This window comes from Bicyclus anynana, chromosome 9, assembly GCF_947172395.1.
Source record: "Bicyclus anynana chromosome 9, ilBicAnyn1.1, whole genome shotgun sequence".
NCBI classification, from domain to species: domain Eukaryota; kingdom Metazoa; phylum Arthropoda; class Insecta; order Lepidoptera; family Nymphalidae; genus Bicyclus; species Bicyclus anynana.
Window position 1 is genome coordinate 1,570,138 of NC_069091.1, and position 12,566 is coordinate 1,582,703.

General features: G+C 36.9%; 1 protein-coding gene and 1 long non-coding RNA gene across 2 annotated transcripts; one reads left to right on the top strand and one right to left on the bottom strand.

Moving 5' to 3' along the window:
- Positions 1-25: 25 nt before the first annotated feature.
- LOC128198367 (uncharacterized) lies at positions 26-2,077 on the top strand. The gene is made up of 2 exons (XR_008251094.1): positions 26-476; positions 1,254-2,077. It is a non-coding gene; the product is annotated as an uncharacterized LOC128198367 (long non-coding RNA).
- Positions 2,078-4,677: 2,600 nt separating this feature from the next.
- LOC112058488 (acidic leucine-rich nuclear phosphoprotein 32 family member B) lies at positions 4,678-9,302 on the bottom strand. Its single transcript, XM_024099395.2, has 3 exons — positions 9,095-9,302; positions 7,350-7,551; positions 4,678-6,430 (listed from the first exon to the last, which is right to left on the bottom strand). The coding sequence occupies exons 1-3, from the start codon at positions 9,197-9,199 to the stop codon at positions 6,378-6,380; spliced, it is 360 nt and encodes a 119-aa protein (XP_023955163.1). The 5' UTR covers positions 9,200-9,302; the 3' UTR covers positions 4,678-6,377.
- Positions 9,303-12,566: the final 3,264 nt, after the last annotated feature.

Consider the following 12,566-nt stretch of genomic DNA (forward strand, 5'->3'; position numbering starts at 1 on the left):
TTAGGCGTTCAGTGATTTTACGGTGGAATTCATAGTCGTAGTAGGGGGCCCCTAAGGGGATTATTCAGCCGCTATGTGTCGAATTCAACCCCCACGCGTTTCATAGACAAAAGAAACCCCTCATTTGACAGGAGCTGGCGGCTGACTGCTGAATTACCGATATTTGTCAGCCAAACCATCCCCTGGCATTTTTTTTTGTTGTTATTCGTGATTTATTTATTAGAAAGTGGACTTGGAAAGTGTTAAGACTGTGTATAAACAGCGAGTTATATCAGTATCCAAGATAAATATTCGCAATTGCGTAAATCCAGTTTAATACTATGGCGTTATGGAATGTACGAAAGATTCTCATATTAGGCATAATATGCCTCTGTTTGATGAAGAATGAACACAGAAGACCCAAGAGAGGAATACCAATACCGCTATTATTATGCATTCTAGCAGCACTTCGATTCTATGTAACGGGATGTTTCCAGGTACGTACCTTTGTTCATTATCAATAATCCCCGTATTCTTACGGAAATTCCTATTTCCGTAAGAATACGGGGATAAAATATAGCCTATAGAGCTCGGGGATAGTGTAGCTTCCCAACAGTGAAAGAATTTTTTTAATTGGTTCAGTAGTTCCAGAGCCTACATACCTACATACAAACAAACAAATCTTTCCTGTTTCTATTATTAATAAAGATAAATTAGGAGTAGATATAAAACCAATTAGCCCAGTGGGTATGACCTCTGCCTTTGATTATGAGGTCGTAGGTTCCCAACAGTGATAGAATCTTTCAAATCAATTCAGTAGTTCTAGATCCTATACAAAACAAACAAACAAATTTTTCCTGTTTATAATATTAGTATAGATAAATAAGGAGTAGGTCAAAATCCATATAGCCCAGTTGATATGACCTCTGCCTTCTATTTGGAGGGTGTAGGTTCAAATGCTGTCTGAAACATGCACCTCCAAATCATTTCAGTTATGTGCATTTTATGAATTTAAATGTATATCACATGTCTCATACGGTGAAGGAAAAACATTGTCTCTACATGTGTGAAGTCTGCCAATTTACTTTGGGCCAGAGTGGTGGACCTTATCCCTCTAATTCTGATAGGAGACTCATGCTTAACATACTCATGATGAAGAATTTAATTAGTTTGTTTGTAATCTAACCTATATAAATGTTAGGTATACCTATCTAGTTTTGATTTAGGAAATATATAACCTACATAAATGTAACTAACATAATGTTTATTTTCAGACTGTATGTGCAGTCCATCAAGCATTCTATGAAATAACAGAAATGCCACAAATCAACCTGTATTGATGGCAGACATAGGTATACATATAAACAACCCCGGAGGACCCTATACACAGATTTAAAGAAACCGGCTATCATGGCAGGGAATAGCAGTGATGAGCTCTGAGAATACTGTTTTACCAAGAATACTGAGAATACTTTGGTCCTTGAAAATCCGAGTTTTCAGATCACAGTAATTGGAAGACCCACATACCTTGAAAAGTCAGCAGCATTTAATATCGAGGTAGTAGGAGTGAGTGCAATGTATTGTAAGGTGGTCACTCACTCTGAAGTCCATAACAATAGAAAATATATATAAATCTTAATTGAATGAATGATGGAAAATAAAAATTTATTGATTCACATCTTTAATAAAGATTATTATTAAATGTTTACTTCTGCATTTTTCATTTAAGTCTGGCCCTATAAAAATATACAATAATAACAATAAGTTATATGTAAATTATGTATTTATTGTTGTTATTAATTAAACTTTGTATCAAAAGGATATAGGTTTGATTTTAGAATTGCAATAAGTGTGTGTGGTTCATTATTATCAGCCCATTACCGGGCCAAGCCTACCTCCTAAATATATAATATTATGTGATCTAGAGCTTTGTGAAATGCAATTTTACCACTAATCCTAATGATAAGCTACACTTATATTTATTTACTGCACTTACTATAAATTGTAAATAAATACAGCATAATAGTACCTACTTGTAATTATTTCAGGTAATTATAGGTGGTTTTGAGTAAAATAAACAAATTTCCTCTGACAATAATTTTTTTATTTCAAGTAGGATTCCACATTACAAAAGTATGAAATATCAAACTACTTATATAGTAAATAGTATGCTTGGGATTTCTCTGCATGATCGAATCACAAATGAGGAGATCCGCAGACAAACCAAAGTCACTGACATAGGTAGCACAGCGAGTCGTGAAGCTGAAGTGGCAATCGGCAGGCCACATAGTTCGAAGAGCCGATGAAATCGCAGCGTTGGTCGAACCCGCACTAGGTGGACCGAGGGCATCAAGCGGGTTGCAGGGAGCCGCTGGACGCTGGCGGCTCGAGACCGTTGTGTTTGAAAGTCCATGCAAGACGGCTATGTCCTGCAGTGGACGTCCATCGGCTGATAATTTTGATTATGATCATGTTCGTCCACATATCTTCAATATTTTTCTAACAACTCCTTCTTGTGAGAAAGAAACTTTTTGATAAAATTGATCTATTGTACTCTTGAACGAATTAAATTTTACTATGATAAATAAAAATAAAAAGTAAATGAAAATATTAGAAACTCAATTATTTTGTAAAATGTCAAAAAATTAACAAAATACGTCTCTCTGTGGTTGTGTCACAGAATTTTCAAAGATCTAATGTAAAATCATAGACAACATTTGCTTGAAACTCCAGTCACCTAGGGGCTCTCCAGTAGTTTGTTTATGAAATGCAATGAAGGATGATTCAATAGTCAGCCCCTGGGTGAATACTGAATATTGGTTTGTGGGGGATTGTTCACTTCACGACTATGAATTCCACTGTTAGTGCCGTAGTATGCCGCTTTGGATAAACCGGGAAATCGTGTTGTCAAACTTGAAAACGTAGTATCGCCCGGTTTTTCAACAATGCATAGTTTCTACTCTTTGTTTTACAATAGCCACATAGAGTACCTGCATATCATGTCTGCACTCTGCACGTATGACATGTTATTATCAACCCATATTCGGCTCGAGCCTCCTCTCAGAATGAGAGGGGTTAGGACTATAGTACACCACGCTCGCCCAATGCGAATTGGCAGACATCACACACGCAGAGAATTACGAAAATGCAGGTTTCCTTCACCGTTTGAGACACGTGATATTTAATTAAAACTGAAAAGTTGGAGGTGCATGCCCCGGTCCGGATTTGAACCTACACCTTCCGGAATGGGAGTCAGAGGTCATATCCACTATCAAGGCTCATTATTATAGCATGTCCAAAAACCAAAAGTCTATACCTAATCGATAGATACGCGTCGCGATGCGAGGACAAGAGGGCAATTGTCCCGGGTGACATACGAAAGGGAGCGACAGTAAACGACACGGTTTTGTTCATAAATTGGAAAATCCAGATGTTCACGTTTCATAAAACTCGTTAGACAAAATTTAGCATACTTAAAAATTAAATTATTATGCCTCTTCAAAGCCTCTTGAAGCCTCTTTCGTTTTAGTAATGTTGGTTTGCAATTTTTTTTCATATAGTTGTGTTTCTTCCGAAGCAGTAGTAGGCAATGATGTTAGTATAAAATTATCATTGGTAGTTAGCAAATCATCTTGAGTGGCGAAAACTACTACTGCCACCATCCGTTTTTCCCTGTTTTTAAAGTCAAAATTTTCACCTTGAGTGGCAAAAACCACCACTACCACCATCCGCATTTTCTACTTTTACATTAATTCAGGAGGTTGGGTTGTTTCAATTTACAGGCCTGTGGTACAACAATTCAATAAAATATAATTAATAAAAAAATTAAATACAATATTTATTTTATTATAACACAATAAAAAGTTATAATTAAGTATAGTATAAAGTTGAAATATTAAAAAACGCGAAAACAGTAGTACGTATTTCGCGCACTCTTTCTTGAATTTTCGCGCCAAGGTCAGCGCCATCTATTGTAGGACCTTCAAATAGACACGCACGCATTGCACTCACTAGGTGTCGCTATACGCCACAAATGAAAAGCTCTTTCCACATTGTCTTCGTTTCGTGGGAACTGGGAATATTTTATTGTATTCGAGATACGTATGTTCATTAGAGGTAAACGGAAAAACCTAAGAAAAGCACAGCAGTAAGCACGCTAATACGTAGGCACTTAGTTAAATTTCCTACATGGCTGTCTCTTGGGCATTAGATCTATGAACTCATTAGCACGATGTAAATTGTATAGATCATTATTAAATGGTTATGGTTTATCAATGGTATGCGTAATTTATTCATGTTGTAGGTAAAATAATACCTACTGCGGTTACAATTTACAACCAACGTACTTGGCTAGTTGTTACCGTAGCTACCAAGTTGTAGCAAGATTATGATACAGTACATCATCGAGAAGGGGAATCCAACATTTTGTTTAGTAGGTTCCGACTTTCGATATCTCGCACTCACACTTACCTACCTAGGTACTTATACACAAGTAGGCAACTACATATCTTATCCAATATGAACGCCGCCTATCACAGCACATGATACAAGAGTGGCGCAATTTATTTTTATATTGCTATCTATAAAATCATTATTTTAAAGGAATCTCGCCATCGCTAAGCGAAAATGCGTAATGTAGGTGTAGTAGATAACGAAAATTCACGTAAATTTCTACTGGGACAAATAAATAGGCATAGAAAACAAAATAACGGTTTACTTAAAATCGGTTGTATTTACATTTCGTCCATACTTAGTACAAAATCAATAGTGTTCAACATCACAAATAAATAAAAACGTACTAAGGTATTCACATTAGTAGTACATAATATGCGACAGCTCATTCTTACCGTAAAAAATGAAAGTGACAAACCATAATCAATAAAATGAATCTAATAAGTAACTAAAAATTTATTAAAAATGTCAATCCTAATTAAAATAAGGTCAGGTATTTAGTACAGATGACAATTTCGCTAAATGCTCGTCCTAATCACTCCGCGTCTCGATCGAGCGCCGCCGCGTGAAGTAAAAAAATATAGTCATTCAAGATTTGTGTTCGCTGAATCGGCCGGCGGCCGGCGAGAACTCGATCGGAGACAGCCGGATGCGTCGGGCCGGCGGCGCGGGGCGGGGGGTCGCGCGCGACGCGGCGTGGCGGGCGCCGGGCGTCGACGCGCGGGCGGGGGGCGCGCAAATCGAACGAGGCCACGCGGGACCGACGCCACTCGCCCTCCTCGCCGGCCTCGCCGCCGCTCCGAGCGTCCCTTCCTCGAAAATCACCACAAAGTACCAACCTACACACTAATTCTTTATAACCTAGGAATCTCTTATTCCACACCTCACACAATGGAATACCGAACTGCGGGAGCTATCCTAATTTATCAATATTATGGACAAAGTTACAGGCAGGTTTTAGGTGTCAGCATCGCTATCGGGCCGCGCCGTCGCGCTCTCTTTATCAGTCGCAGGGGAGCGGGCGGCGGGCGCGACGTGCTAGTCTACAGATAATGGCAAAATTGTGATGTTTTTCTAATATTTGCAACGAATACGTGCGCGGTACCGACGGTTGCGACACGCGGTACGCGCGACGTGGGTGCCCGACTCCCGACCGTGCTTCAGCTCTACGTAGAGTATTCCGAGTACGATTACACTATACGAAAGGAGTTTCAGGAGTCGACCAAGTAGCGAAGGTTTAGAAAACACAACAAGTTACCATTTATTGAAATAAGTTGTCTTGGATGTAATTAATCACACTATTTTTACATTAACGGATTAAACTCTCAGGCTTCCCTTACACTAAAATATGTACACACAAACTCTCATCGACAACAACAAAATGAAGAATTGAGCTTTGTGACTTAATCGCTTATTCTCTATATTATTAATTAAATTCAATACAGCCGTGCCGGGTTATTTCTAGTTTCAATGAAATGTGAACATTTATGCTACTGTGTATAGAAAAATATCACAACTTCACCATTAGGGCTTACAGGTTAACCTAAATACAGAAGTGAATTTCACTTAGAAATAAAGTTTACTTCCCAAAAACACATTTGTACATTTCATGACAAAATTCAACAGTATTCTACTAAGTCTTAATTCATAAAAATTGTTTCAGCGCACTGTGAAAAATTGATACAGCATCATAGTACCGAACTTAAATTATATTAAAAAAATTATTCTTCATCATTCGATTAGACTTAATTGCATTTTTGTCATTCAAATATTAGTGCACCCGTTTTAGTTGGGAGTGATGTCGGCCACGCGTGTTCCCAACTGGCTGCGTGTCGGCTGTCGGTCGGGCGGTCAGTTGGGGCGAAGCGCGGCCGCGCCAGTCCGGGGCGTCACATACACTGTATAACTTCACTGTGACATTGTCCTTACAAAGAGCACGAGGCGTATTACGCGTCATCCTCTTCTTCTTCCCCTAATAATTCTTCTTCTACTTCGTCATCTGCAAACAATCGTTAACCGTCAATCATCATAAATAGTATTTCAATGACGATTTCTTAACAAAATAATAAGAACAATAGAAAATTTTCATTTATGAAAAAACTAATTTAAACAGAAGAACTTGCATCACACTGACTTCTGAATGGCCTGAAGCTGTTAATACGACCCAAAATCTATCGTCATTGTTAGCAAATTTTTATCAATGTTTCAACAAGGTTGATGCCCGGTTTACTCGTATAAAGAACAGATAACTTCAGATACAACGATGTTCTCGGATTATCCAAGAAAAAGTGTTTCTACATTAATTATTACTTTAAACAGATTTCCGAAAAATAGGAGGCTATGTATGTATGTATGTATAATTATTTGCTAGTCTCGGTAAAAGTTCCATCTTAATAAAGTGACATGCCTGTAAAAACAATACGGCTGCAACTTGTAAGGTTTCAACGATGCGCTTACTTATAACAATGGCGAGAGAAAATGTGCGTGCACGACCTACTCGAATTACCTACGTCGTGCGGTGGCGATATCTAAGACACGTTACGAGAGGGTACGAAAAGATTGCATTTTTATACGTAATTGCATCAATATAAAAGGACACCATTTTTTTTTGTGAATAATTAAGCAACATCCAACCGTACTTTGATCGACGCAACAAATATCGTATTCTAACAAGTATTTCTATGCAGCGTTAACAAATATGTCCTTCAGATTTAAATTTGGGGAATCTAACACAAACGACTATTTGGCGCGCTTAGCGTTCGCGCCATAACTTTATCGGTCAACGTCCTAAGAGACTGCTTCAGACAATTTTATTTATGTAACTAATACATTTTATTTAAAAATAATAAATGTGAGTTGAATTAAAAATATGTATGGCTTAAATGTCATGACTTGTGATAACTCTCAGAGAATTTTACCTTCGAGATCGTCGTCCTCTCCCTCCCCTAATTCTTCCTCATCTTCTTCACCTTCCTCACCCTCGACTTCTTCATCGTCATCCTCTTCTCCGTCACCTTCTCCTTCGAATCCTTCTAAGTCATCCTCATCACTGTGACCCTCGTCTTCCCCGCCGCCGCCATTTTCTTCCTTTCGCGCCTTTTTCGCCTCTACATTTTTTTCCTAAACAAACAATACAGAATAATCTAAATGTTTATATCTACAAAATCCATACCTACAATTCATTTCGTATCTTCTTAACATTACGTATTATAATACAAATACAAATTCAGCATTCTCTTGAGTTCTAATCTAAAAGTGATGTTTATAAATATTGACTAATGACTAAATTTTGCTCGATCATGCTATATCATAACTAATCATTACTGAACAGAAAATATATTTCGCAAAAAACAAAAGAAACGTTCAAGTTTAATTTAATTGACAAACGAGGCGAATGTGGTTTACGTGCAAGATAATGAAGCGCAGGTGACGAGGATTCGTAACAATAAAAGAAGCGTGGGTTATTAGTATGGGGGAAAGAGACGCTAAGTGTGGGGCCGGCGTCATACGGCCCATATTCCCGCAGCAAAGACAAACTTCCGACGGTCAGTATGCATAACAAGAGGTAACGTAGAAAACCCTCGAAAACGCTAACGCAACAATGGGGCGGTATACACTTTGCAACTACTATTAGCAGTCACGTGCTAAACGAAAATCTTACAAACAAATATCCATGTTTATTGATATTAATAATCTTGAGGTTATGTTTAAAACGCGCCCGTTGGCTAATAGCTTGAATTTAGGTTACATTGTGGGAAAGAGATAGAGCGCGAACAACGTTCATTTAGAGTTTAGCCATGGATTTATATGGGTTTGCTATTGCTGTTTTTCCCTATTGATTACTAGCCTCTGTATTTTATTAGTTGTTGAACAAAGGAAGTTTAGATTGCTTACAAAACACCTACATGCATGCAAATGTTGCCGGGTCATTGACTACGACTCTAGTAGAGTCAGGGCCAAAGAAAGTGGTAGAGTAAGGATTTGTGTGGAACATAGCAAACTCAATACAATGACGCTATAAAAACATTTGTTCCAACATCAATAAAAAGGCTTTGTCTAGTAGAACAATTTGACGTTCCGGCAAAAGTACTCTATGCATTTGACACTTACAAGCCGGCCATGTTATTCTACGGAGCGTCACGCTACCACGAATGTAAACGAGGCTTAGAAAGCGCGTCAAAAATAGATATTGAAACGCAATAAAATCAATAACATAACGACACCATTTAGAGCATTCTATGAACGTAAGGTAAACGTATTCCGCTACTTATATCATAAACCAGACACGAGTAAGTTCCCGCGCCATGTTTTTTCTACCAAGGTCATGCCTCTGTATCCAAAACGAGTAAACAAAACTCAAAGACCGCCAAAAGTAGTTGAAATTCAACATAACCAATGCGTAATATTCTCTTGATGAAAGACATTATAAATCTAGTCTGACTCATCGATTACCTCACATTCTAAAACGTGAGCTTTAGCACTAGAAGTCCAAAAATACACCGGTTAACCAGTTGCCTGGAATCGCGGCAAACTGCAATTCGTTGTTTAGCGAGTGATACAATTACAAATGCAATAGTGGACTAGTAGTATTAATGTAGTCATATAACGTTCAATAAAATGGCGAGCGTCTAAAACGAATAGGTAGTCTGACATGTGCACTCACCTCTGCTGCCCTTTTGGCTCCTTTTAGGTCACGTTTAGCGTCCCCCGACTTTTCGTCTCCGACCTTGTCTACTGACACTTCACTGTTCTTTTCATTGGTGCTCATGATTGTTCTGGTTTTTGTATTAATTACTAGAAATATTCAAGTTAGGTTTACGGCTGCCACAAACCGACGCGCGACTGACTGATCGAGTGAGCGGGCGGGCGCGATGGAGATGAGTTTGAAAACGAAGATGGCGCGGGCTTCTGTACGCCTCGCGTCTGATTGGTCGAAAGTGTCGGCCATCAACAAATGGCAGGAAGTGTACAATCGTAAAATACAACTTATTTTTCATTTCGTTATCTATTTTAAAATTATATCGATCTAGGACTAAACTATATAAATTCAATAATATTATAATAAAACTCGGTAGGTACTTTCATTTGACTTTCAAAGGAACATATGTTATTTATATATTTCAAGTGATTATGTTGACTACGCGTATCCGGCATTTTGGAGACCAACACGAAAGTGACGTATCTCATCACGCACCTGTCATTTTTTACGAGTCGCAAGTGTCAAAACTTCAAGTTCAAACTTAAAAGTAGCGGGAACGCGAAAAACATTCCAGTCTTTGAAAATATTTTTGTGGTTTTAATATTTTTGTGTGTGTATATAGCAAAAAAGTACTTATTTAAAGAGTCGGTTTGACTTACTTAGATGTGTAATGTGTATTAAATTTGAAATAGTCAATAAGTAGGTATTAAATATATCACATATCACTTAATGAAGGAAAACAACATCGACGTGGTGTACATTTTGCACACAACGTATACCTTTTTGGTTACATACATCGGTAGGTATAAGTTTAACATGTTTTCTGATAACAATAAGTTTCACATAAACTAGAAAGTACTATAGTCCACAACTTTAGGCTTTTTACACAACAATATCACTCCTCAAAAAGGTTCTTTTAGGCGACACTTTTCGTTTCGATTCACATACATTTTATTTTTAATAATAAGTTTTACGGCTCTGGGTTCTAGCCAGATTCACATACAATTAATTAATTATCTTGGACTAATTATAGAAGGACCTGCCTCGCAAGACGTTACCTCTCTGTCAATCAATCAACGATCTAACGCGTGTATACTTATATCGTATCGATGTTTCATTGTTGTAATCGTTTTCGTCGACTGAAAAAACTCCCTAATCATTCCGATTTGTGTAGTAAGTAGTTCAATGGCATGAAAAATGGTCAACAACTTCTAATTCACTAAAAGATGACGTGACGTTCGATTTCAGTTTCACCTGATGGTAAGCGATGATGCAATCTAAGATTTTTTTTTTTATTGTTTACAAGTTAGCCCTTGACTACAATCTCACCTGATGGTAAGTGATGATGTAGTCTTAGATGGAAGCGGGCTAACTTGTAAGGAGGAGGATGAAAATCCACACCCCTTTCGGTTACGGCATCGTACCGGAACGCTAAATCGCTCGGCGGTACGTCTTTGCCGGTAGGGTGGTAACTAGCCACGGCCGAAGCCTTCCACCAGCCAGACCTGGTCCAATTAAGAAAACCTCAATCAGCCCAGTCGGGAATCCAACCCAGGACCTCCTTCTTGTAAATCCACCGCGCATACCATTGCGCCACGGAGGTCATCAAAAACATAATTATAATAAATAATAAATTTGTAATAAAAACAATATCTAAAAGAAAAATAGATACTATTCTTCTAACAAACGAACAAACAGCAAAACATCGATTCATTAATTTAATATTCTGTGTACAGATTACATTATTCTTGTTAAATATTTTATTATTTATTTTTGTTAAATATTATCGATGACTGAGTTTACCTCGTACCCTTCAAAAAACGACAGACAATTTTGTTGCTGCATTTGGGTGCGATCCATTTCCATTTCTAATTCGTCTATGTTAAATATATAGAGTTTGCACAAAAACAATATAAACGACATAAAAAGAACCCAAGCAGACATGAGTCACAAACCATTATGAAAAATAAAGATATTGAGTTTTATGGGTATTAAATGTGCATTTATAAAATTAAATTTAACTTTAATTATTTTATAAATGTCGTATTTTCATATCAAAAGAAGAAAGAAGTTGTAATTAAAACGATGATTTCTTTTATTTTAATGTGAATTTAACCTTTCACTTATTGCAGAATTACCATATACTATGATAATTTTTTTGATTTTGTATTAATAAGTGAAAGAAGATTTGACATTTGACAGTTCACACTTCACAGCACAGAACACTACTTTATTTGCTGTCTATGACTAATACTCCTACTTATATATCAGTATTCGTTAATGATTCGTTAACTAAATCCAGTCTGTCGTGCGTATTTTCTTCCCTTGTAATTTTTGTTATTTCGTTTTGTTCTCGTTTCGTTGTTATTGTTAATTATAGTGTATTTGTTGTTTGTTTACTGTTTTTACCCGACTGCAAGAAGGGTTATGTTTTTCGCGCGTATCTTGTATGTATGTATGTAATATTCTTTATTACCTCATATCTTCCAAACCGTTGAACGGATTTACGTAATTCAGATAACGTTAGATTTGTTTTAATAACCCAAGTGTTCTTAGATAGGTGAAATTAGAAAAAAAAAACCAACAAGACGACTGTGAGACGCTATAGAATCGGGGTGAAGTTTTTTTTTTGTGAATATTGCAACATGCGAATCAAATTCAAGGGATTTTTGTGAGAATTTCAAAATAGTATATCATGGCCATGTTAAAAAAACTACAATTAGGAAAACGTTATTTATTAATTCTAATATTAATTAAGTCTATACATAATACGGGAGGCGGACGACTATAAGGTGCGAGGTTTATGAAGTGTAGTTATAAAACACCTAAAATAGACTAAAAGAAATATATTGATTATAAAAATTGGAAAAGTGCGAGTTGGATTCGGCCACCGAGGGTTGCGTAGATTTTTTGAATATTTACTTAATTTCGGTTGGACTTAGGTATACATTATCGTACTTTGTAACAAACGTAACCAATAAATCCGAAATTCACCATCTATCGTAACTAAAAAGTGTGAAATAAATTAATTAATTAAACAAATATAAAAACCCGGCATAAATGATATAAAAATTGATCAAACTAAAGTCGGGACCTAATAAAAAATGTAGACGAAAATCATTCTATTCAATATAATAGGTCCCGACTGTTTTCTAATTGTTTTCTACACTTCTGGACTGAGCTTTTTTTTGTTTTCAGTTTTTTTATCATTTATGCAGTCGGGTTTTTTATCAGTTTAATTAATTAATTTTATTTAGTTTAGTACGAAAATTAGTGAACCGGAGCCTGGTACTAGCCGGAGCAGTTATTCCGCGTTGCTATTGTTTCCGTCACCAAAAAAGAAACGTACGATTCAATCACCCTTATCGTCCTCCGAGAAAACCGTTTTGATTAATGTATTTAAATATGTCGAGGAAACCTTATGCTTGCTTCTACA

Coding starts and splice junctions, on each gene's coding strand:
- LOC112058488 (XM_024099395.2), bottom strand. CDS start 9,199: ATGAGCACCAATGAAAAGAACAGTGAAGTGTCAGTAGACAAGGTCGGA. Junction 7,552..9,094: donor GAGCCAAAAGGGCAGCAGAG/GTGAGTGCACAT, acceptor TTGTTTGTTTAG/GAAAAAAATGTAGAGGCGAA. Junction 6,431..7,349: donor AGAGGACGACGATCTCGAAG/GTAAAATTCTCT, acceptor GATTGTTTGCAG/ATGACGAAGTAGAAGAAGAA.